Source organism: Oryzias latipes, chromosome 23 (assembly GCF_053564925.1).
Source record: "Oryzias latipes strain Hd-rR chromosome 23, Olatipes_Hd-rR_3.1".
NCBI lineage: Eukaryota > Metazoa > Chordata > Actinopteri > Beloniformes > Adrianichthyidae > Oryzias > Oryzias latipes.
This window is the reverse complement of record NC_136259.1, coordinates 26,063,588-26,087,500: the sequence shown is the minus strand read 5'-3', so window position 1 is coordinate 26,087,500 and position 23,913 is coordinate 26,063,588. Positions and strand designations below refer to the sequence as shown.

Here is a 23,913-nt window from a genome sequence, read left to right as displayed (position 1 = left end):
TGCAAACATGACTTTATTTTCTGGTTCCTCAAAAAGCCCCGCTTGCATCTTTCAAACAAAACCTGAATGCTTCTGAACGGGTTCTGCGGTTCTCCTGAGCAGTTTGAGATCTTCCACCACATGAGATCTTCTCAAAAGCCGTTGGATCTAAAGAGACCGACAGCGAACATCTGCAGACCTTCTGAAACGTAGAGCAACGTTCATCAAAGGTCCGTTTGTTCTGACTGCAGCAGAGGTTCTGCATCAGTCTGACCTCTATTACACAACCTGTTCTAGTTCCACTCATGTGGGTGAGCGACTGAAACTTCCCGAAACGCGTCAGCGAGGAGGGGGGGCTTCAGCTTCAAAGACATCCTCTAACCACAGATGACAGTCGCTCCACATCGCCGTCTGTCAATGTTTGCAGATTATAACGGTTTTTACATCTTCGGCACTAAAGACATTCTATTTTAAAAAACACATTTCTAGCATTTATGGGGAAAATGTTCAGACACAGAAAATAAAAGCCCCTCCCATTTCCTCCGGTCCTGTTTGCTGCTTTGCCTCAGGTTTCTGTCACGGTGAATCAAAAACCGTCTGGAGGGGTTTTTCCGGCTTCACCACAACTTCTGCTCGAGTCACAGCAAAGGCCACAAGCTCGACGTTTTCTAGAAAGAAGCAGGAACCGACAGAAGAACAAAAGAACTGCTGCAAACGGGTTTGCTGCCACTAGCCGACGACCGCAGAAAGACCCGGACGCCAATCCGGGGTCAAGCTGCAGATGAGGTTCGTGTGCAGAAGACCCCGAGAAGATTATAAAAAAACACAGATCCAGACATTTACAGAGCTGAATGTCTTCAGACTGATGCTTCTCCACCGGCTTTGAACCAGAACTTTCTTCAATTGTTCTTCTTTATGAAATATCTAATTTAAATAACAGTCTCTTAACATCCGTTCTCTTCGGGTCATTGGAAACTTTATGAAGCTGCTGGTTCAATTGCAGCACAGTGCAAATAGGGAATGCTGTCACAAAAAGAGGTTTCCTCCGTGTTTCTTCACACCAGCACCGGTTCTTCCGGGTTCACGAACAGAAATGATCAACCAAATGAGCAGAAGCTTCAGACTGGACCAGGAACAACCAAACGCTGCTGCCAAGCTGAGGTTCTGACAGCAGACAGTTCTGCTGATGCAGCAGAACTGTCTGCTGACAAAGACTCGTCTGGAACGGCCGAGGATGGCGGACGCCGTGGTCCATCCAGCTCATCACGCTCCAACCCTGAAGATGTCCAGCAGAACCAGCAGATCAGAACCGACAGAAACCAGCAGAACCCAAAAGCACCCATCTGCTGTCAGGAGAAGTCTGGTCAGAACCAGAAAAGTTGTTCTGGATGGTGAGATCCGGTCTGGAGAGCAGAACTCTGAGCGTCTGCAGACGTTCCACATTCCTCCAACTTATTTAGAATTGATGGTCTTCTCAATGCAGAGAAAAGCAGGCAGACACTTACCCATAATGCAACATCACCAGGATGTGAGCTAGGACAACGGCAAAGCGATTGTCTTCGGCATCAAGCCCCCCCAAACAAAGCAATCTTTACATGTTTACAGCGTCTTTACATCTTAGTGTAAACACGAAAGAAGGACGGAAAGGAGGAAGCGTTTTATTTTGAAAGGGAGATCCGTGTTTGTGAGAGCAAACATCTGACTACAAATCAAGCACCAGATGAGGTGCATGATGGGAGTTTACCGTGTGTCATTTTTAGACATTTTCCTCATGAACTCCAAACGAACCTGCAGAGAAACGTTAGCGTGGGCTTTGCTGGCGTTCAGACGATGCGTGTTGACGTCAGGATGGCGAATCATGACGTCACTGCAGCCCTGAGGCCAAAAGGCACGGCCCGCTTCTGAAGGACACAGTGGATTTGAACCCCCAACCAGCAGGTAGCCCTGAGCCTCCTGAGCTACAGCTCAGCTTTTATTGTGAAAGCATAAAAACAGAAGCTTTTCTTCCTGTTTCTAAAGATTCCACCCTAAAAAAGTCCTGAAACTAGGAGTGGATCCAACGTTTCACTGAAACACTTGTTGTGATTCTTTTGTGAGGCGGAAGCAGGAAGTGAGGATGTTACCTAACATCAACACGCCTGGATGGATTACAGCCTTCCTGTAAGCGCTGAGTCCCCAAGTCAGCTTCCTGCTGATGGCGTCACGGGAGACTCCGGCGCTCCGCTCCACATTGTTATGAGGGGAATTCACCGCGCAGGTGTGTCAGTGTTTGAACAGAGCAGGTGAGGCGGGTCTCCTGCAGGAAGTGATGAGGATGTTTGCTCTTCCTCCTCGCTGACGTCGTCTCACGGAGAGCAAACGCTCCCAGGAAAGTCCAGGAGAAAACTTTTTCCTGGCAATGAGATTCATTTGAGGACAAAAGGACGGATGAAGTAAATGTCTGCTTATTAGGAAATGTTTTAATAAAAACAGAAAGAATTCAAATACACAAGAATAAAATAAATAAATGGATTCAGGACCATCAGAATTCTCCCATAAGCCCCCTAGTGGCAGCTTTGATGGTGGCGAGGGCAGCGGAGGTCACGGCACACGGATGGACGGACGACGCTCACAGGTCGGCGGTTTGGTCACCTGACCCAACGCTCTCTTCCTCTTATTTGAAGTCATTTTCCAGCTAGCTTGTTAGCCTCTTTGTCCTTTAGTGTTAGCATTAGCAAATGGTGTAACCGCTGCAGCCCCCGTGTTGACCACAGGTTAGTTAATAGGCCACGCCCTCTGCTGATGATGATGTCACCATCGCAGTGAGAATCACTAAAAATGTTTGCTTCTCTTTTTCACATCAAAGGAAAAGACGCCCTCTAGTGGCAAACTGACCGAACTCCAGTTATGGTCAAACACGCCTCAACAGTTGCTGTCAATCAGGACTTGCTGTTAGTTTGTTTTCTTCTGAGGAAAACAAATGCACATCACTGCCCTCTAGTGGCAGCTTGCGGATCAGGAATCCTCCACGCTTTCATCTGAGCGTGACGACTTCCACCGGTGTCAAAAGGAGAAACCTGAGGACATCTCGCCGTCATTGGGACAGCGGTTCCTCCAGGGGAACGTTTGGTGGAGCAGCCGGTTTGGAAGAAAACGTCTATGAAGCTCCAGCTTTCTACTGCTGCTAACCCCAGCAGGAAGAGAAGCCCCGCCCACTTCTAGCTAAAGCAGCATTTAATCTGAAGCTAAAAGTCATGATACTACAAAAACACATTATCCTCATGATTTCTACAAAGACAAGACTCTCAACAGGAAGGTCACGAGCTCAGCGCTTCCCCCAGAAGCTCTTCTGCCTCTTCTGAGCGCGCTCCAGGACCACGGACGCGGCTGAGCAGGAGGCCGCCGAACGCCACGACATCACCGAGAGCCGATCGTCTGGACGACAGAAAAACAGCAGCAGAGGTGAGACGAGGCGTCTGTAGATTTTTAAGACGTCTCACATTTAAGTCAACTAAAAAAAAGGCTGTTAAGGTTCTTAAAGTTTGCTGGTCGTAACGTTTTTATGCCGTCAATGTGATCAATTCCTCAAGCGCCATTAACCAAAACAATCAGGAACCGCTCAGAAATCCTTTCGCACTTTGACGCACAAACAATGAGCAAAAATAAATCTATTCTTTTCTACGAAGGATGAAAATGACAATTTGTCATAAGTTGGAGAACCTGGAATGTGAGGAGGAGGAGGAGAAGGAGGCTCACCTTCACGGCCGCCACATCCTCCCGAACAGGAAGTCTCTCTGAGGCGCACGCCCAGCTCACCTGCAGACAAACGGACGCCATGACCTGTGGGACGCTGCCAGGTCGCCAATCTGCTCAAATCCCAGCTCAACGGGTTAAAATGTGAGTGAATGACCTCTGTGGTGCAGAGTCTGATCAGAGCGCCGCGGCTCAAACAGGAAATGACATCAGGAGTTTTCTACAACTTAACAATTTGGCGGGAAAAATACCCCGTAGAGTTGCTCGGACTCAGCAACTCTTTTTCTTTGTAACTGTACAGTTTATGGCCTTTAAAGGACATTTGGATTGGTGGGAACAAACTGTCTCCAGGCAGACAGGAGTCCGGGACGGCCCATCACAAGTCAGGGGGCGGAGTCAGGAGGTCCTGACATCACCAGGCCGTTCTGTCGATGCTCACCGTTGTGCTGGAAGTCCGGGTGTCTCATTGAGCCCTGGATGGCGTGCAGAGGGGGAGGGGCCAAAGGCGGCGATGAAGATGCTTGTGAATTTGGTTTAGGGGAAGGACTGAAGAAGGGTTCGTGCTGATGGGTGGAAACCTTCTCTGGCCACGCCTCTTTGCGTTTGACTGGCATGCCACAGGGAATCCCTGCCTCTGTTGTCATGGAGACAAGCGAGCTGCTTCTCTGAAAAAACAAATGAGTAAAATATTTCCCTCTGTGAAATAATAAGTATTTCCTTTTTTCTGATGGTTTATTACCTGAACTTTTTTGGGACTGGAGACGTCGGCGTTTCCTTGCTGTCCGACCAGGACGGTGCCCCCTGCAGGACAGTGGATGGTAAATGGTAAATGGCGTATACTTGTATAGCGCCTTTCTTCCTACAAGGACAAAGCGCTTTACAGTCACACACACATTCACACACTGGTGGCCGCCCGCTCCCAAACACAGGCGCCCGCCTACCACCAGAGGCTAGGTGGGGTTCAGTGTCTTGCCCAAGGACACTTTGACTCATGGGCGTGCAAGGCGGGAATCGAACCTAAAATATTACGATCATGGGTCGACCGCCCTACCGCTGCACCACGGCCAGCCGGATCTCCGTGTTAGTGTCGATTCTTGAGACATGTTTGGTCTTTGGGGCTGGGGTCAGCATGCCTGCTGCTGCAGAATCTGTGCTTGGGGATGAGGGGCTCCTCAGGGTCCACTCCTAGGTCCTACATCTTAGTCAAGGGTCTTTAGGGCCCACCTTCAGTCATATTTCCTTCAGGATCTGGACCCCCCCCCCAGAGATTTCTCCCCCAAAGTAAAGTGGCTGTGTAAATGTGGTTGGGATGACATCATTTCTGAATCGGGCTCATGAAGTTTTCTCAGAAACTTTTCTAGGTCTTGGCGCCCCTCCCTTCCTGTGAAGTGCAGAGGAAGCGCCGTCAGCGCTCAGACTTCATATTTCAAAAAGGCTTTTTCATAAATGCCTTCAAAAAACACGTAATAGGAGCTATAAACCTCTACAAGTGTTTATCTGGATTTATGCCTTTATTTCTTTTGATTTGAATCATTTTTGTTTGTAGCCTCTTTTAGTTTGGTTTTTATGTCTATTTTTATTTATTTGTATTATTTATTACTCTTTGATTATATTGTTTTCTGCTGCTCAGACTTTGTTCTCCTTTTCTATCCGTTAAATCCAAAACACGGCTTTATATTCTGGATTTTGTCAATAAATAAATAAACGACTTTGTGCCGGGGGGGTGAGTGTCTGATGAGAGCAGGTGTACCTGCAGCAGGTGAGCCGAGGTCGGACCGACTCCTCTGAACTGGCTTGGCTTTCAGTCTGGGGGGGGCACACAAACACACATTTATGGCAGAATGCAGACCAGCATCAGTTCAGACTCAGACCCTTCATCTGGTATTGGGACTTTTGGACTCCTGGGTCATCGGTCGGTAGCGGCGTACCCGTCTGGTCGCTGCTCTTCCTCCGCGGTTGTGTGTGTCTCTGCGTGTGTGCGTCTTTGTGTCCTTGTCTTCAGCTCTGAGGCGGCAGAGCGGCTCAGACTGGAGACGCTGCAGAGACAGGACAGACACTCAGACATCGCTGGGGAAGGGGGGGTCCAGCTCACCTGCAGCACCTGCTCTCACCTGGCCAGGTCCAGGGCGTCCACGCAGGACCCGCTGTGGCTGCCCGGGTCCGGAGACGGGCCCGCGGCGAGGGGGGAGGCGTCTGCCATGGAGTCGGTGGTGCTGCTCGGCTCCCACAGAGCATTTTGGTGGGATAGCAGCTGACCCAGGTGATCCCTGGAGAAGTTGGCCCCCCAGGCCCGCCGGCGGTACATCAGGGCCCTCTGCCTCAGCTCTGTCACCTGGACCACAGCAGACCTTCATCCGGCTGAACTGCAGGGTTTTCAAGCTTCTCTTTTGTGTCTGAGCTTTAGTTATGGGCAAGAGCCGTTTCCATGGTTACCTCATTCGTTTATATAGAACTAAGGTTTGACTTATTTCTTAAGGAAATAAAGCAAAAAACTGATCCGAGTCTGTGGAAACTCTGGCCAATCAGGAGTGAGCTTGTCGGAAGGCCCCGCCCCTACCACTTGAAACAAATCTGTCAATCAAATGTTGTGAATGCTGGACGTGGGGCCCTGCAGGCTCCACCTACTTTTACCGAGGCATCTGATTGGTCAGTTCATGACTTGAATAAAAAACAATAAGTATCAGATCCAGAACGGTTGCTCTGACCCATCGAATGGCTGAGGAACAGCTGTTTATTTCTCTATAGAAGTCTGTGGGATTTTGCAAGTTCTTCCTGTTTGGAACGCCAGGGGGGCGGGGCCACTCGGTCCACTTCTCATATACAGTCAATGGATCATCTGCACTGAGGAAAGCTTGTGTGTTTGGGGTCTTAGCTCTGAGCCTTGGGTTCTCCAAAGCAGGGAAATCAAACCGTCATCATAAATGCTTCTGAAACACGCAGGACTAAAAAGCTCCGCCCCCTCGTCTTTACAGCTAAAAACTTCTTAACTGTGGAAACGCCTACGCTGACCTTCAATGACCTTCACTCTGCTGCACGAGTTAAAAATAGCAGCACCGTCTCGGTTTAGCAGAAACAAAGCACATGTGTGTGTGTGTGTGAGAGAGTGTGAGTGTGCACGTGTGTGTCTGTGCATGTGTGTGTGAGTGTGCATATGTGTGTTTGTGCATGTGTGTCTATGCATGTGTGTGTTTGTGCATGTGTGTGTGAGTGTGCATGTGTGTGTTTGTGCATGTGTGTGTTTGTGCATGTGTGTGTGTGTGCATGTGTGTTTGTGCATGTGATTGTGTGTGTCTGTGCATGTGTGTGTGTGTCTGTGCATGTGGGTGTGTCTGTGCATGTGTGTGTGTGTCTATGCATGTGTGTGTTTGTGCTTGTGTGTCTGTGCATGTGGGTTTCTGCATGTGTGTGTCTGTGCATGTGTGTGTCTGTGCATGTGTTTGGATGTGTGTGTGTGTTTGTGCTTGTGTGTCTGTGCATGTGTGTGTCTGTGCATATATGTGTGTGTGCATGTGTTTGTGTGTTTGCATGTGTGTGGTTGTGCATGTGTGTTTGTGTGTGTCTGTGCATGTGTGTTTGTGTGTGTCTGTGCATGTGTGTGTTTGTGCTTGTGTGTCTGTGCATGTGTTTGTGCATGTGTGTGTGTGCATGTGCGTGTGTGTTTGCATGTGTGTGTTTGTGCATTTGTGTTTGTGCATGTGATTATGTGTGTCTGTGCATGTGTGTTTGTGCTTTTGTGTCTGTGCATGTGTGTGTCTGTGCATGTGTGTGTCTGTGCATTTGTGTGTTTGTGTCTTCTCTATAAGACCCACATCTCCATCAGTCGCAGCAGAAGAAAAACCTCTTTTCTATGAACTGATGCTGAACTTGTTAACCCCCCCCCCCCACACACACACACACACACAAACACACACACGTAAAACATTTAAAGAGTGACGGCGCCCTCCCCTTGTCCATCTGCAGCGTCGTTCCTCCATCTTCATCACACAAACAACTTCAGAGAAGAATGAACGGCGGGCAGACGATGCAGACGGAGGACACGTCTGCGTGTCGCCACATTTGAACGTCTCTTTTCTTTTGGGAGAGATTCAACAGGAAGTTTCTCCTTTTTCAGAATAAATAGCGAATGCGGATCTGTTTGTGAGAGTTTTTGCTGACGGCTCTGCTCCAGCAGACCCGGTTCTGCTGTCGGCTCGTCTGGATCGACTGAGCGGTTCTACGGTTCTGTTCCTGCTTCCTGGATTTTCCATCATTTATGAGAGTTAGCGTAGCTAAAGTAGTTTTTTTAAAGAAAAACACGGCATTGTTGGACTCAGTGAGACATTCTGACCTGCAGGGCGGCGCCGTTGGTGTTTCCCTCTGGTTTTCTGTGAAGAGGAGAACGAAAGCTGGACTGATACTCTGTCAACATCCTGTCAGACACACACAACCTCATTATTACATTCAAACACACAACAAGACACAAACAGACGCGCAAACCTGCGGCCTCTGTGCCCCAGAAGAGGAGGCGTGTCCTCCTCTTCTGGATGACTGTCATGCTTGAGGCGGAGCTTGCTTGCTGGCTCCTCCTCCCTGGTTCTCCTGTTTACCTGTTGGAGACATCGTGGGAGGTTCAATCCGTAAAACACAGAAGAAACTTTCTGCTGACGTCGCATAACGACGACCACAAGGTGGCGCTCTCGCACCAACGCAGGTGAACTTTAGTTTTTGCTGATTAAGATGACAAAAAGTGAAGACGAAAGTAAAAACACAACACAACTTTTTACACAAACTGATTTAATGTCTGATTAGGACAAAACTAACGCCAGCAACCGAAAATAACGTCTCAGAAAGGTGGAACATCACAACATATTGTTAGAAATCCATCCAGACAAATGTTACTAGTAGGGTTGGGCGATGTCCCTTAAATTGGCCGTTGACGATGTTTGCTGTCAACCATCGGGATGAACGATGATATCGTCGTGGTGGGGGGGGGGTATTTTTAATATTTCGGTCTTATATAATTGCTATTCGTTATTTTACTTTATTTATTTTATTTCCCAACTAATGACTCATCCACGATGATCCAGTATAAACTGAGGGAAGTGACTTTAGCAAAAAAGTAACAAACAAACTAGAAGAAATGGTCGGCTCCTGCACTTCACTAGTCAAGTGGACCGGCGGAGCGCGGACTTACAGCTTTGTGTTTGAGTGGAAGGGGGGGGGGGGGGGGGTGCTTTGTTACATGAGCGCTATGTGGGAGATTTAGAACTGCGATCCGTCCCGCAGCTCTAGGTGAACGGCCTACCGAACTCAGAACCGGGTCTAAAAGTGTGTGTCTGAGCAGAGGATCGTGAGCACACACACAGCGCTTTGGGGCGGTGTGAGCTTCAAAGCAGAAATGTCGCTCAGTCCTTAGAAATCGTTCAAACAATCACGTGGATTTGTGTTTCCAGTCGTGTCCCGACTAAATAAAGGCTGATGTTATTCCCACATGTTTACATGCAGCCAAGATGCAGATTGCAGCGCCACCCAAAGCTAATGTTGTTAGCCCGTGTTAGCATACTGCTAATTCTGGCTTCTTTCCGGCTCCGTTTTTCAACAGAAAAAGCAATGACCACACGGGTTAAAACGATGAGCGAACAGGCGTTTCATAATAACCGTAACATTATTAAAAGCATGTTTAGAAGATCGTCTTGTATTTTACCGAGCTGACATGTCAATGTAACTAGCCGCTCAGCGCTGTTTAACATTGTTTTGTATTGAATTGTTACATTCAATAAAGTTTGAGATAAAAATAGCCGCTCGGCGGAACTGATATCCGCTTCCGGTTTTTCAAACCCTACTGCGCATGTGCGAATGATTTATTCCGTCCGAAAGTGTGACCTTAGTGAACGTTTTTATATTCTGAAAACATTTTTCTGGTTCCATGTACACGGTTGGATTCTAATCCGACCATTGATCCGGTCAAGATATTTTTCATATGTAACCGCGGCTTATGGCGTCGACTCGCAGCGTGGCGGGGGCGTGGCATCACCATGGTGTCTCTCCATCGGGATGTCAGTCACCCATCACGATGGACGATGGTATCGTCTATCGGCACAACCCTAGTTACTAGTTCTACTTTGACCTTTGTTTAAGGTCAAAGCGTCTCATATTCTATGTTATTGGAGAAGAGCAAACAGCAAAAATGGTCAAATGTGGGATTTGATCCACCAGCTGAGATGATCTGACGTTTCTTCTGACGGCTCGACTCCTGAAATCAACCATGATCCAAACGATGCTGTCCTGACAATCTGTCTGCAGCGGCGTTCGGGTCGCCCTCGCCATGCGCCTTCGAGCCACCACTTCCAATGAAAACGCACTTTCTACCACGTTTTTTTAACCTGATGTAAAAAACACGCAGCCCTTGAACGCACGTTGTCGGTTAAACCAGCCAATCAGGTGTTTCATGGTACTCATAGCTACAAAACCGTCACGAGGCCATAAAAGCTCAAAAATTAAGTTTTACAAAAACCAAAAACCGGCTTTACCTCGTATGAATGGAACAGCGGCTCTAATTCGTGATCCAGATAATTCCGGAGGCGGGGCCCCGTGGGCGGGATTAGGCCCCGAAAGTTGCGCCTATACTCTGTTTCCATGGAAACGGGCTTCATCCTGTAGGGCGTGATGCCCCTGCTGCCGGCGTACAACACCTGCAGGACAGAGGGAGAAGCGGCACCTTGAGGAGGACAAAACCCCTCCCTCTGGTGGTCAGCGTGGGAACTGCAGGCCTCCGCTGACCTGCAGCTCAGCTGTTTGGTTGACCAAATCCTTCGAGTTACAATCAGAAACTGGACGATTTCAACCGTCAAGATTCTCAATAAAGCCTTTGATCTAAAAATAAAAAGCTATTTTATCTCAGTCTGACTGAGACGAAGCAGAGCTCGCTTCAAGCCGCCATGTCACCTGTTCTGCTGTCAGCAGGGGCGATGCAGCCATCAGCGGCTTCTGCCGGCCTGACCCGTGACCGGGCGCCTTTGACCCTGCCCTGCGCCGCGTCACATGATCAGCCTGCAACACAAAGTGAGGACGAGGCCTTCAGATCCGATCTGTTGCTACGGGCTGCAGGCCGCACACCACTCACCTTCATGGCAGGCGGTGGCGGCTGCAGCTCGTTGGCTGCTGCAGCTGGCACAGGTGAGCTTGGCTGTGGTTGGCTGTGGCCCCGGAAGGGGTGTGGCTTGTCTGAGAAGAAGGATCAGCTGCATGAGAGGTCAAACATCCCCACAAAGTCCTGTGAAAAGTTCTCCTTTACTTTACCAGACTCTCCAACAGCTGCTGGTCTCACTGACGGTTCCAGACCCGGTCTTTTCGGGGGACATGGGTCTGCAGGAGGACGAGGCCCAGCCGGAGGTTCAGGTTCCGAGAGAGATTCAGGATTTCCAGCAGAACCAGTTGGTGGTTTATTTGGCTTCCTGTGAGCTGAGCTTCTTAAAGCTGCAAAGTAAAAATTCAGATTGATCCACAAACCTCTTTTGCTGGTTTCCTTGTTACGTTACCATGGCAACACGGCGTTTTGACGCACATGTGTTGTCCATTTTTAACCGCATGATATTCCTTTCTGTTTGTAAAGTAAGACGTTACATTTAGGATGTACGTTCTAAAACTTTCTTTTAGCTGTGTTTTATTTAAACTGCAGACAAATAATAAAACACCGTCCAGAACCTCCAGCAGAAAACGTGTTCCGGGTCGGGTCAGAGGATGGATGAGCTGCTGGGTCGCAGGCCAGAGCGCGTGCGCCGGAGGGGCGTGGCAGCGTGAAGCTCCTCTGGTACTCAGTCTGACTCTGAAACAAAGAACATGGTTCTGCTCGACTCAGCGGGTTCTTCAGGAGAACCGCCCAGATCCCAGAATCCACAACGGTGGATGTTAGGTCGGGGAAATTCTTCAGTAATGTTCTGAGCTCGACGTGAAGAAAAGGTGGAAACATGGAGACACCAGCGATGATGAAGGTCAGACACACATGGGCCTTGTGTGTCTGTGTGCATTTGAACATGTAAAGGTACGTGTTTGTCCGTGTGCATGTGTGTGCATGTGTGTTTACGTGTTTGATTGTGCATGTGTGTGCATGTGTGTTTACGTGTTTGATTGTGCATGTGTGTATGGATTACACCATCTCTCTAGGGTCGGGGGGGGGGGATCTCCTGAACCCCCTCCCGTCCGGATCTCATACTGATGACCCGGATCTCAGAATCACAGCTTTAATCAAAGTTCTGACCCAGACTTTACCGATTGAACCCACAGCCCCGCCTCCACCGTAGACTGATGGAGGATCTCGCGGTAATTCATCTTCTTTAGTAACTTTTCTTTTAAACCTCTGATTTGCTCCTTCAACCCGCGGGATTACATGTTGATATCCCATAATAATCCCGCTGCTTAGACAGGTGGCTAATGTTAGCTAGCATCGGCTGGGAAGGCTAACCTCACCTGTTGCTCCTGCTAGCAACTGTTGTTTACCTTGAAGCGGACGGTCATGACGCTCCGAACGCCCCGTGACGTCACACCTCCACTATGACGCGAAAGTTCACCAGAGGTTTGAGAGGACTAACTAACTAACTAACCCATCGGCCTGCTAACTAGCTGCTGCGGTCGACTAACGACAAGCTGTCAGCGTTGCCATGACAGCTGATGCGCAGGCGCGTTTGTTGCAGGAAGCTGACAGTAACGTTCTATATTTAACAAAATAAAAGTTAAAAAAAATTAAGATAAAAAATTGTGGTTGCTTTTTACGTATTTATTTATTATAGTTTGTTCAAGAAGATGCAATTTTAATATTTAGAAAGTTGTTTTTCTAAAATAAGGTTTTGTCTAAATTAAATTCTTACTTTCCTATTCTATTTACTTTGCCTTGTTATTGAAAGTTTGTTTGTTTTCTATCTGAGGTCAATTAAAAAATGTGTTTTTAAATTCTTAGAAAAACCTCCACTGCTTTGTCCTGGTCTGCTCCTCCATCCGTGGACCGAGTAAACATCTCTGTTTACTGAAACGTCATGTCAGATTTCAAAGATTAAATCGTTTCTAATCACGAGTTTCATTTCAAATAAACATCTTTGTTTATAATAAACATCTGAGAAACGGCGGCAATTCATCTACACTTACAGAAATAGTTTGGATCTGAACTGAAGGATTTCTGTCTGATCGGGTTAGAAAATCCACACTGAACTCAGTGATCCAGACGTGATCCAGACGTGATCCAGACGTGATCCACACCTGATGGATGGGTTCTGAAACCAGCCAGACAAGATCCAGAACTGAGCCGTCCTGCTCCCTTCAGTTCTGACAGAGTTCTGAAGGAGTCCACACCACAAGGTTCTGTTACAAAATTGCACCACTTTTATTCATTTAAGGCTTTTTAGTTTTTATTTTACATTTGGCTTCAGCCCCCCCCCCCCCCCCCCCCATCCCCCGCTGCTGTGGCCCTCTGCAAAGCAAGGAAAGCAGATTCCGGCGGTGGTTCTGGTGACCCGGTGCGTCACCGGCTGACATCTGACTGCGTTCAGGGGTGGAGGATAGTTTGGGCTGCAGCTGCACTCATAACCCGTTCAGAACCTGCTGGGGGCTCTGCTCCCAGAAGGGAAGCAGTTTCCATGGAAACATGCCACAAACCGGGTCGGAACGCGTCACTGCAGGTGCATGAGCGGACATTTTTACCGGGTCTTTATTGCACACAGACAACATGCCCACAGACGGGGGTCTGAACACCTCCCACAAGGCCGTTTCCCCCCCCCCAAAACGCAGACATCAACCAAGTCGTCAGAAACTGCTTCATCTAAGGCCTCAGGATTTTTGAAAAAGTTCTTCTCAGACTGACTGCAGATGGAAGGAGCGGGTCAGAACTCACACCGACAGGAATGCAGCTGCAGCCCGGCGCAGGAGGCCCCAGAGGCCCCAAAGCAACCACGACCAACAGGCACTACGTCAACCCCCCCACGAAGACTGGACATGCCTCGGCACGGACGTGAAGAAGCACTTCAAGAAATGGCAATGACTAAAGGAGAAGCAGAGGAGAGAGGCGGAGCATCCGTCAGGCCACACCCTCCCGTCTGATGTCCGGCCTCACTTATCTGTCCCCCCCCCCCCCATGCTTCTGTAAATAAATGCTGACTATGTTCATAATGAAAGTGAGGAACATGAAGCCTCTTCATAAAGCTGGCGGTGGCTGCGGCCCCCTGGTGGCAGCTGCCCCCTAGTGGCCGCTGCCCCCTGGTGGCAGGAGGACAGAACTCAAAGTTTGACACAAAACAAAGAAAAGCAGCAGCCGAGTCCGGTTCTGTTTGGACCGCCGCCCCTTCACTGCAGCTTAGCATGCAAACGTCACAGCGCCTCCAAGAGGCCGGGTTCTGACAGAACCTGCTACATGACGCGACTGAACCAGAACCGGGAGAACAGGCCTGCAGTGGCTCTGCAGCACACGCAGGCCGGATGCCCGGGTTCTTGGTTTGTCTATCAAACATTACAGGCCACGCCCCCACTATTAAGCCCAACCCACCCCATTTTGGTTGATCTCAACCAATCTTGCTACTGTTAAACACTGACTTTCACGTCCCCCTGACCAGTGGTCCTTAACCCACCGCAGGTTCTAGTTAAGGAATCAGAAGCCACGCCTCCTCCTCGTGAATGAAGCCTCGCTGGTTCACTGTTGCTTCACAGCTCATTACACCCAAACACTCACAGACACATGCAGCGTGGAGGTAAAGGACCAGGGCGGCCCGCTAGACCAAGGCGCCTCTTCGGCAGCAGGTTCAGACGGAGCTCACCGAGCAGCCAGGGGGCGCTAGCTCACAGCTGGAGAACGGCGTACGACCCCGAGGAGGTCAAACCAAGTGGTCTTCATGCGTCACAGACTAACCCGCTTTAACGTCTGCGCTAAGCCCAGTCGGTTCCCTTTTTAGGAAGCTAACGCTAACGCTAGGCTAGGCTAACATTAGTGTTTCTGATGGATTTTAAACAGATTCCTCTAAACCTGCAAACGGCTTTCAAGGGGATTCTAGCAGACATTTTCCCTTTTCTTCCCAAATATTAATCTGCTTAATATGATTCTGATTATAATACAAACAAAAAACAGAGAGATTTAAAAAAACCGACCTGCAAAACGGGATATAAGTACTTCTGGGAGCCTTTACATTTAGATGCAGTCGGATTACCAGCTGTGAGCTCCGAGCTAGCAGCTGATGAGCTAACATCCCAACCTGCTGCCCCCCCGGCGCCCCCATCCCACCCGGACCGGGGCAAATAAAAGCAGAAACATTCACCGACTTGGAATCAATTCACACAGAGTTAGAATAACATCCACTGTAATCATAATCACTGTTAAGAATCCACAGGTGGGACCACAGAGGTGCAGTCCGCCATGTTACCATGGTAACCGCGGTGCTCACATGGCCGACGCTGCAGCTGTGTGAGGCTGCTGCAGAAAAAAACATTTAAAGTAAAAAAAGAAAGAGGTTTCTCTCCGGCTCAGGAGAGCATCATGGGAAATGCAGTTTAAATCTGGGCCACGATCCGGAATGTTGATCATCATCATCATCATCATCATTGCCACCACCGTCCCTTGATGGTTTGTCCAAGGCAGCGGAGGGGTGAGTCGGCGGGACGGGCGCTGAGGAAGGAGTGGCAGATGCTGATGATGACACGATCCTGTTAAAGGGGCGTGGCTAGCTGGAAGATATCCTGTGATTGGTTGGTTTGTTGTTTGAATGAAAGGAACACTGGAAAGTAAAAGAACCAGTTGAAATAAAAACCCAGAACGCCCGAGGCTGGACCCTCGCTGAGACTCACCTGTCATTAGAGGAGATGACAGGTGGGCTTTTTACGGGTTTTTCCCGGAACCGGACTCTTTTTGTTAATCTGCCGGACGAGATCGTAGAAGATCTGCAAACACAGACATCCAGGATGAATCCCAGCATCAAAGATGGCCACGTTGTCCCAAAACCTTCAGTCCGTTCTGGTTTCCCGAGCGGAACCAGGTCCGGTTGTGTGGTAATCGGCGTGTCGGTCACCTCGTTGACGTTGATCTTGCTCTTGGCCGAAGTCTCGAGAAAGGCACAAGAGTTCCACTGGCGGGCGAGGCCGATCCCTGACTCTTTCGCCACGACGCGCTCCACCTCCAGGTCGCATTTGTTTCCCACGAGGATCATGGGAACCTAGAACAGTCAGAGACGTTTCAGAGGGTTCTGATCCAAAGACCATCTTAAGTTTTTACTGCATATTCACTTTGAAATTTAACAAATGCTTTAATGCTTCATGTTTATGTGGTCTAAAATAAAGTCAAATGATGAACTATTATTTGATTCTTTTTTTATTTAATTTACATTTTATTTTTGCTGCGTGTATCTTTATAGAAAATGTAAAATAAATCTCCTTTCAATCTCCATCTGTTAATCAGTATAAATAATTATTTTTGTTTCCTGTTTTTCTACTGAAATGTGCATAATGTCTACAGTTATTTTGCATTTATTAATGTAATCGTTTTTATCTAAAACAATTAAAATCTGAGTCAAACATGTAAAGCAGTTTGTCAAACGTCCAGCAGGTGGCAGCAGAGTTCCTGCTGCCTCCCTTTCAGGAAGTCTGTGCTCTCTGATTGGTCAGAGCTTATCAGTACAGCACAGCTGGGTTTGCAGAGTCCATGTGGACTCAAGAGCATGTAATGGTTTATTCCACGGCGCATCTCCAACCAGACGTCAGTCTGGAGGAGAACGAACGGTGGAAGAACACACCAGGAAACCTCCTCTTCTCCACTGGTTGCCTGGAAACTGCTGGTTGTCAAGAATATCCCTTTAAAGTATATTTGTGCATTAAAAAAATGTTTAAGTCATCCAGCTTTTCAGCAACGGACAAAAAAATGGTCTAACGTGTGACACACGTGTACTGGTTTATGGTATGTAACTGGAACATGACGTCAGAAAAATCAGAGGTGTTGAGTGTGTGATTCTAGTGTGTGTGTACCCGTCTTTATATATTTGTCAGGACATCTTATAGATGACCACCTTAGCCGGTAAGTGCCGTAACCGCTAATCTTTATCCTTTACTTGAGTTCGTTTTGTGTCTTGCCTCTCCAGGTCAAAGCTCTTCATCATTCTCAAACTTCTCTACAGCTTCATGATGCCACGTAGCTGCATCCATTTTTGTAATAATTCATTTGAGTATTTTGTTGAATAGGTGCTAATAAATGGGAGCATGCATTCTTTCACTACATGCTTGTTTAGAGCTAAATTAGAATAAAGAAAACCAGATTAAAGCTTTCATTCCAGTTTCTAAAGGTCAAAATGTGCTGTTCAGGCATCGGATGAGCCGACCTCTAACTTCTGATTGATGTACTCTGAAGTAAAGTGTCCTGATCAAAGGTCTGAGTGTGACGATGAGTGTGTTTGTGTCGTACGTCCTCCGTGTCCTTCACTCGGAGGATTTGCTCCCGGAGATCCTGGAGGTCGTTGAAGGTGGACTGAGCGGTGATGGAGTAAACCAGAGCAAAGCCCTGGCCGTTCTTCATGTACAGGTCTCTCATGGCCGTGAACTGCTCCTGTAACGCACAAGCACACGGGTTGGAGGGGAAACGCCCCCTTCCGTGTCACGGACAGGCGGGAGTCGGGTCTTACTGTTCCTGCCGTGTCCAGGATCTCCAGCATGCACTGCTGCCCATCGATCTCCACTTGCTGCAGAAACAGAAACGTTGGTCACCGGTACAGAGAAGCAGGGACACGCCTACAACGCTAGCAGAGATTTATGATCTGGAGGATTTTCTAGATCAGGGTTGGTGTTGGAGCTACAGATGCAGACGGGGTCCCTGTCCGTCCTCTTGGAGTCGTCTCCACGTTGGTTAATCATGAGGTTTTTGGACGGTTTTCTAAAGGTCTGCCGTCCCCTGCTCCATCTGGAGGGACCATCCTGATGGATGACAGAGGCCCACGAACACGTCCTACCTTCCTGTAGGAGTCCTCTATCGTCGGGTCGTACTTCTCCACAAAGATTCCCTGAACAAACTGGACCGTCTGCACAGACACACAGACACAGGGGGCAATGAGGGGCAATGAGGGGCAACGGGGCGGCGGCCTAACGGCAGCCCAGCTCTCTGATGGAAAGCACCGGAATGGAAGTGATGTGACACACTGACACGTCTCCATGAGCTCATCGGCGGCAGCAAAGCAGGTCTTTGTTGTGGAGCCGAGACACCAGAGCGTCGGCGCTGAAGGCCGCCATTCAGGCGCTCAGAGCAGGAGGAGGAGGAGGAGCTCTGCAGGAACCATGGAGGCCGAGAGGTGGAAGACACGCTTACATTTAAGACACAACGAGAAAGCCCAGAACAACAGAACAAACACTGAAACACAACAGCAAATCACACAACAAATGACCGAGTCCTGAATCCCAACAACAGAAGCAGAGACACGACTTCTGACAGAGCGGGACGTCATAAAAACCAACCGTGTCTGATTCCTTATAGTTATGGATGACTGTTTCTTTATATGGACACAATAAATACATAAAAAACATTTTTGTATGTATTACTTTATTAATAATGACAACAATGTTTAGCAAGGTCAGGTTTTTGATTGTATTTTCCTATAGAATTCCATGGATTCATGATCTTTCTGATGTCATGTTTACTTTACAATTACCGGCATGAAGCCCACTGAGACGACTGCTGCTGGGATTTTGGGCTACACAAATAAAATTGAATTGTAGAAATACAATAAAACCGTTTCATGTATTTATTATGTCCATATAAAGAAACAGTCATCCATAACTATAAGGAATCAGACACGGTTGGTTTTTATGACGTCCCGCTCTGTCTGAAGTCGTGTCTCTGCTTCTGTTGTTGGGATTCAGGACTCGGTCATTTGTTGTGTGATTTGCTGTTGTGTTTCAGTGTTTTTTCTGTTGTTCTAGGCTTTCTTGTTGTATCTTAAATGTAAACGTGTCTTCCACCTCTCGCTCACCGTAACACAAACTGACTGTTTTTTCTCAGCAGGTTTTCCAGCTTTCCGTCAGAAAGGCTCATCTGACCTCCTCCAGCTGCTCTGATCACCTGCGGAGCGGCGGCCCCACCTGCGGAGCGGCGGCCCCACCTGCGGAGCCCCGGCCCCACCTGCGGAGCCCCGGCCCCACCTGCGGAGCCCCGGCCCCACCTGCGGAGCCCGGCCCCACCTGCGGAGCCCCGGCCCCACCTGCGGAGCCCGGCCCCACCTGCGGAGCGGCGGCCCCACCTGCGGAGCGGCGGCCCCACCTGCGGAGCGGCGGCCCCACCTGCGGAGCCCCGGCCCCACCTGCGGAGCCCGGCCCCACCTGCGGAGCGGCGGCCCCACCTGCGGAGCCCGGCCCCACCTGCGGAGCCCCGGCCCCACCTGCGGAGCCCGGCCCCACCTGCGGAGCGGCGGCCCCACCTGCGGAGCGGCGGCCCCACCTGCGGAGCCCGGCCCCACCTGCGGAGCCCCGGCCCCACCTGCGGAGCGGCGGCCCCACCTGCGGAGCGGCGGCCCCACCTGCGGAGCGGCGGCCCCACCTGCGGAGCGGCGGCCCCACCTGCGGAGCCCCGGCCCCACCTGCGGAGCGGCGGCCCCACCTGCGGAGCCCGGCCCCACCTGCGGAGCCCCGGCCCCACCTGCGGAGCCCCGGCCCCACCTGCGGAGCCCGGCCCCACCTGCGGAGCCCCGGCCCCACCTGCGGAGCCCCGGCCCCACCTGCAGGTTGCTGGTTCCAAACCATCGTTTATAGAAATGCTCCTCAAGTCATCAGGAAAACGGAGCCAGGAACTCTTCCTGGTGTGGTTCCTTCCTCTCCGTGAGTGGAGGGATGGTTTTCTGAACACGGACGTGGGAAAGGAGGCGGTTCTTACCAGCGCTGACTTCCCGACGCCTCCCGATCCTAAAACAACCAGCTTGTATTCACGCATCCTGGCCGACTGTCTGCAGAGGCACAGAGACAGAGAAAGGTTACCCAGGGGCTCAGCAGCCAATCAGAGAGCAGCATCACAGCAGAGAGCACCTGCAGCTGCAGAATCCGTCACACGCACTTCCTGCCTCTCGCTGAGAGCTAATGATTACCCAGCATGCATCAGGGCCGGCTCATGAAAACAGTATGATGGAGCAGCCACAGGCGAAGCCACCACGGAGGAATCTCCCTGATTGCTGTTGCTGTGTTTCTGCTTACCCATCATGCCTTGCTGCATGTGTGCAGCATCACCTGGAGCTGCTAACTCGATCTTGTTAACAGTGACGGCGTCCAGATCAGCTGGACGGACGGGTTTTTTGGACTCGCTCACTGGAAATACTTCATGAAGTTGAGCAGAACAGAAAAAACTTTTTCGTTTTTTAAATTTTCTGTCAACAGTTGAACAAATGTCTAAATTAAACGGTGAAAAGTGCCCAAAACATCCAGAAAACGTTCGTCAGGCATTTTTTCCCTTTTTTCCTGCCACTCAAATAACAAAATCCAAGAAAACTGGTTTTCAATTCTAAATAAAACAATAGTTTCCAATAAATATCTTAAACTGTCCCAGGTCTTACCAGCAGGGGGCGACAGAGACAACGTAAAGACAAAAAACCCAAAAAAGAGGCAAAAGAAAACTGACATAACGTACAAACAGGTCAGCCTCGTTTTTTACTGTTTATTCTCTAGATCACAAAATAGTTGGAAAATGAAGTGTAGATGAGGGTGGAGCTTTCATGATGGTTTTCAAACTAAGAGCGCTCATGCAATGTTAAATCGACTTCAAAATAAGAGCCTACCACTTGAAGACTTCAATGTTGTAAAAGCTTTTTTTAAATAAAGGTTTGAGCTTCAAACATGAAGCTTTGATGGTTACAGGACATTTGTGGATAACCGGAGCTCCTGCTGCATTCAGGAAGCTCTGTTGCCATGGTGACGTGGAGGGAATGTGTGTTCAGCAGGTGGACTGAAGACGTTTCCCACCGTTTGTCACACTTTAACCCCTTCATGCCGGACTTCACAAACATTCCTTCATGGTTTTTCCGTTGAGTCCTGGATTACGCTGAAGTTTGACGACATACGGCATGAAGGCGTTGACCTCCAGGATCTGGAAAAAAAAACCTCTGCCGTTCTTCAACGTCTGTCTTCAAAGTTTTCTTCTCGTCTGCTCCTCCATCTCTGAAGGAACCCGAAAGCCTGAACCTTTGGTTGGACTGCATGAAAGGTTGGATGTTTGGGTTCCTGAAAGCCTCTTTGCTGCTGTAAGCAGAACATGTTTATTTTTCGGTTAGGGTCAAGGGTCAGAGGTCAGAGGTCAGGGTTTGGTTGTTTACTACAGAAAGGCGGCCGACAGACTTCCGTCATTTTGGTCGTTTGTGTTCCTTCTGAAAACAGACTCGTGTTTCTTCTGGGCGTCAGATGACGGCGAGTTTTATCTCTCCGACTGTCAGTGAACGCCTCATCTGAGCTAAACTTTGGTGCCCGGAGGTTTGAACGTGACTCGAGCCCCCAGAGGACGAGGGGTTTCTGAAGCTCCTCCCACAGACGCTCCACCTTTTTTTCAGACAGAGAACAAGTTCTGGTCCAGAAGGGATCAGAGAACTGCGGTTCTAGTGGTCAAAGTCCTCTGGAGAACATCCAGGTAAAAATGAAGTCTCAGGCTTTGAACCCTCAACCACGTTCTTCATCAAGAACTTTTCTAAAAAAACAGCATTCTGAGGTTCTTCATGAGGAAAACCTGGAGTCAAAACAGGATTTTTGTTTGAAGCTGATCCACCAAAACACAAACATCAACAACCAAATCTACATGAAATGGATTCTAAGCGTCACCATGGCAACCGTGAGCAATGAGGTCAGTGGAGCAGCAGGGCGTCTGCATCCACGGCCCAACAGGTTGTTTGCTGCTGATTGACACCAAACTTTCACATCCAAACAGACCCGAGAGGCGTTCAAGAACCGAGCCGCCTCTCAGGTTGGAACTGGAAACACTTTGATGTTTTCCTGATTCTTTTTAGAAACGTGACCAACGTTTGAAACCAGCAACCATCGGACGGATCCGCTAGAACCACGACCGGCGAGTCGTTTTTCCACATGAAAAAACGTCTCCAGGAGAAAATAAATGATCGGATTTCTAGGTTTGCACGGTTTTTCCGTGTTTGAGGCCTCAAACCATGAAGGTTAAGCAAAGACAAATCCCCAAAACAACAAAGTTGATCATTTTCTGTGGAGCCGATCAGGAAGCAGCAAATGTTCCTGCTGGAAGTTCCCCAAACAACCACCAGCTGCTGTCGTGTCTGCATGAGGAGATTTCCCGGCGTCCGGTCAACCTCCCTCCCGCCTTCATGAGGAACCTCTGACGGACCGCAGAGCTTTTGTTTGCACCGCCTGCACGCTGCAACGATGCCTGCATGCTGCAACGCAGACTGCATGCTGCAACGCAGACTGCATGCTGCAACGATGCCTGCACGCTGCAACGATGGCTGCACGCTGCAAGAATGCCCGCATGCACGTTTCTTTGCACAAAGAACCCTGAAAGTCTGGAGGACACATCTGACCACAGAGGATCCCTGCAGTTCTGCTGAAGTGTCATGCAGAACCACAGAGCTTCATGCAGCTTCATTCCGGTTGCTAGAGCTTCCTGGGACTCTCAGCTCTCCTGGCTCCCGCGGCTTCACGCAGAAACCACCTGGGGGTGGCTGAGGAGGGAGGTGGACCCGGATCCCAGACTCCAGCAGAACTAGGTGGGGCCTGTGGGTGGGTGGCCGGCGTGCGCGTGCGTGTTCCCGTGGAGGGGTCGAGCTGAACGGGGCTGTCAGAGCGACAGAGGAGCGGACTCTTCCAAACTCCAATCACTTCCGGCCTCCATCCTCCGGGGCTTCCGCGGCTCTGCTGGCCGCGCAAGTCGCTCCCTCCCCGGTCTGCTCTGCCAGCAGGCCCCGCTGCCGCGAAGGACCCGAGCCGGGCCGCAGCCCGACCCCCCGGCGGGCGGCTGTGGACCGAACACCGGCTTAAGGACGGAGTGGCTGCCGCACGAAGCGGTTCCCCGCTAACGGAGCCCGCCTCCCCCCGTCCGTATCTCTGTCCGCCGGCCGCTCGCTTCCGCAAACCCATCGCAGCTCGGCCTGCCCGCATCTGTCCGCCCCCCGCTGGCCCGGAGCGGACCCGGTCCGTCTCGGGCTATTAACGTTAGCGAGACGGAAGACGGACGGAGAAACGCAAAGAAAACGAGAAAACCGGAACGAGAGAAAGAAACGGTACTTACAGGCATCCACGGAGCGCTCTCTCTCCCGCTGTCTGTCAACGTCGCTCTGCCAGAGCCGCTCCCTCCTGCCGCCACTGTGACGTCAAGCTAAACTCAGGAAAACGATTGCACTTCCTGTAGGACCTTTCAAAATAAAGGGTAGGGAACCAAATCTTCGGGTGATGTTACTTAAGTGGAGAATTTAGGAAATTATGAAGAATTAAATCATTAAATCAAAATAATTCTGACATTTCACCTTTCACCACCAGCGATGAATCATTTAACTTTCAATACTTTTCACTAAATAATTCTTTACAAATCCAAGGTAAACTATTTGAAAAAAGATCAACTAAAATATTATTAACGTTATAGTTCCAGAAAAAATGTTAAACAATAACAGAGATTTTATGGAACATTTTACCAAATCAAAGGCGGTCAGATTCTGTTCATTTCGAAAAAATACATTTTTTTGCGAATCAAAAAAAAACTACTACATTATTTTTAAAACCACTTTTTTTGGGTGAAAAATAGGCAAATATATATTTGTGGAGAAATATTGAGTCTGTAAAGTGTCATTAAATAATAAAATTGGTTTAAAAACAAAAACAGATTTAGGAATGATCAGCATCATGAACAAGACCTTTAGTTTTGAAAACACAAGAACTTCCGGTAAGCTTTCAGCCCTTTCTCGTGACGTCAGAAACCGCGCTCAGCTGCTTCCTGCAGAGTCCAAACATTCAGTTGGTTTTTTGTTTGAGATCATTTCTATCAGGATGACGTTTTTCTGTTTCACCAACTCTGGTGGAGTCTGTTAAATTAAAACCTGTTTCTAAATAAAAGCCAGAAGATTTTCTCTAATATTTAACGTTAAAATAGCACGTTTTATTTCCCAAAACTGTGTTTTTGTGCCTGAAATGTTGAAAAAAGTTTTTCTTTCAGTCCATGAAGAACCAGAAGTTTTTATAATTATTCTGCATTTTAAAACAACACAGATTTTACTGTGTTCCTCCCTGAGATTG

The 23,913-nt window shown here is 49.1% G+C and overlaps 2 protein-coding genes across 11 annotated transcripts; both read right to left on the bottom strand.

The window, feature by feature from the left end:
• Positions 1 to 1,621: 1,621 nt before the first annotated feature.
• saxo6 (stabilizer of axonemal microtubules 6) lies at positions 1,622 to 12,379 on the bottom strand. 8 transcript variants are annotated; one of them, XM_078942057.1, is made up of 15 exons: positions 12,187 to 12,378; positions 11,395 to 11,515; positions 10,990 to 11,166; positions 10,814 to 10,914; positions 10,636 to 10,740; positions 10,221 to 10,382; positions 8,188 to 8,297; positions 8,039 to 8,075; positions 5,823 to 6,043; positions 5,640 to 5,747; positions 5,462 to 5,517; positions 4,451 to 4,512; positions 4,151 to 4,376; positions 3,715 to 3,774; positions 1,622 to 2,371 (listed from the first exon to the last, which is right to left on the bottom strand). In XM_078942057.1, the coding sequence occupies exons 1-15, from the start codon at positions 12,202 to 12,204 to the stop codon at positions 2,325 to 2,327; spliced, it is 1,611 nt and encodes a 536-aa protein (XP_078798183.1). In that variant the 5' UTR covers positions 12,205 to 12,378; the 3' UTR covers positions 1,622 to 2,324. The 8 variants fall into 8 exon arrangements, with proteins under 8 accessions (XP_078798183.1, XP_078798182.1, XP_078798186.1 ...); XM_078942056.1 differs by having other exon boundaries at positions 1,625 to 2,371; positions 8,039 to 8,120; XM_078942060.1 differs by lacking the exon at positions 1,622 to 2,371 and adding an exon at positions 2,419 to 3,393 and having other exon boundaries at positions 12,157 to 12,379.
• Positions 12,380 to 13,039: 660 nt separating this feature from the next.
• LOC101172864 (ras-related protein Rap-1b) lies at positions 13,040 to 23,264 on the bottom strand. 3 transcript variants are annotated; one of them, XM_078942062.1, is made up of 9 exons: positions 23,151 to 23,264; positions 22,916 to 23,038; positions 19,562 to 19,631; positions 17,652 to 17,720; positions 17,328 to 17,384; positions 17,111 to 17,251; positions 15,729 to 15,872; positions 15,508 to 15,600; positions 13,040 to 15,437 (listed from the first exon to the last, which is right to left on the bottom strand). In XM_078942062.1, the coding sequence occupies exons 3-8, from the start codon at positions 19,616 to 19,618 to the stop codon at positions 15,514 to 15,516; spliced, it is 555 nt and encodes a 184-aa protein (XP_078798188.1). In that variant the 5' UTR covers positions 19,619 to 19,631; positions 22,916 to 23,038; positions 23,151 to 23,264; the 3' UTR covers positions 13,040 to 15,437; positions 15,508 to 15,513. The 3 variants fall into 3 exon arrangements, with proteins under 3 accessions (XP_078798188.1, XP_023807984.1, XP_023807985.1); XM_023952216.2 differs by lacking the exon at positions 23,151 to 23,264 and having other exon boundaries at positions 22,916 to 23,056; XM_023952217.2 differs by lacking the exons at positions 22,916 to 23,038; positions 23,151 to 23,264 and adding an exon at positions 19,711 to 19,808.
• Positions 23,265 to 23,913: the final 649 nt, after the last annotated feature.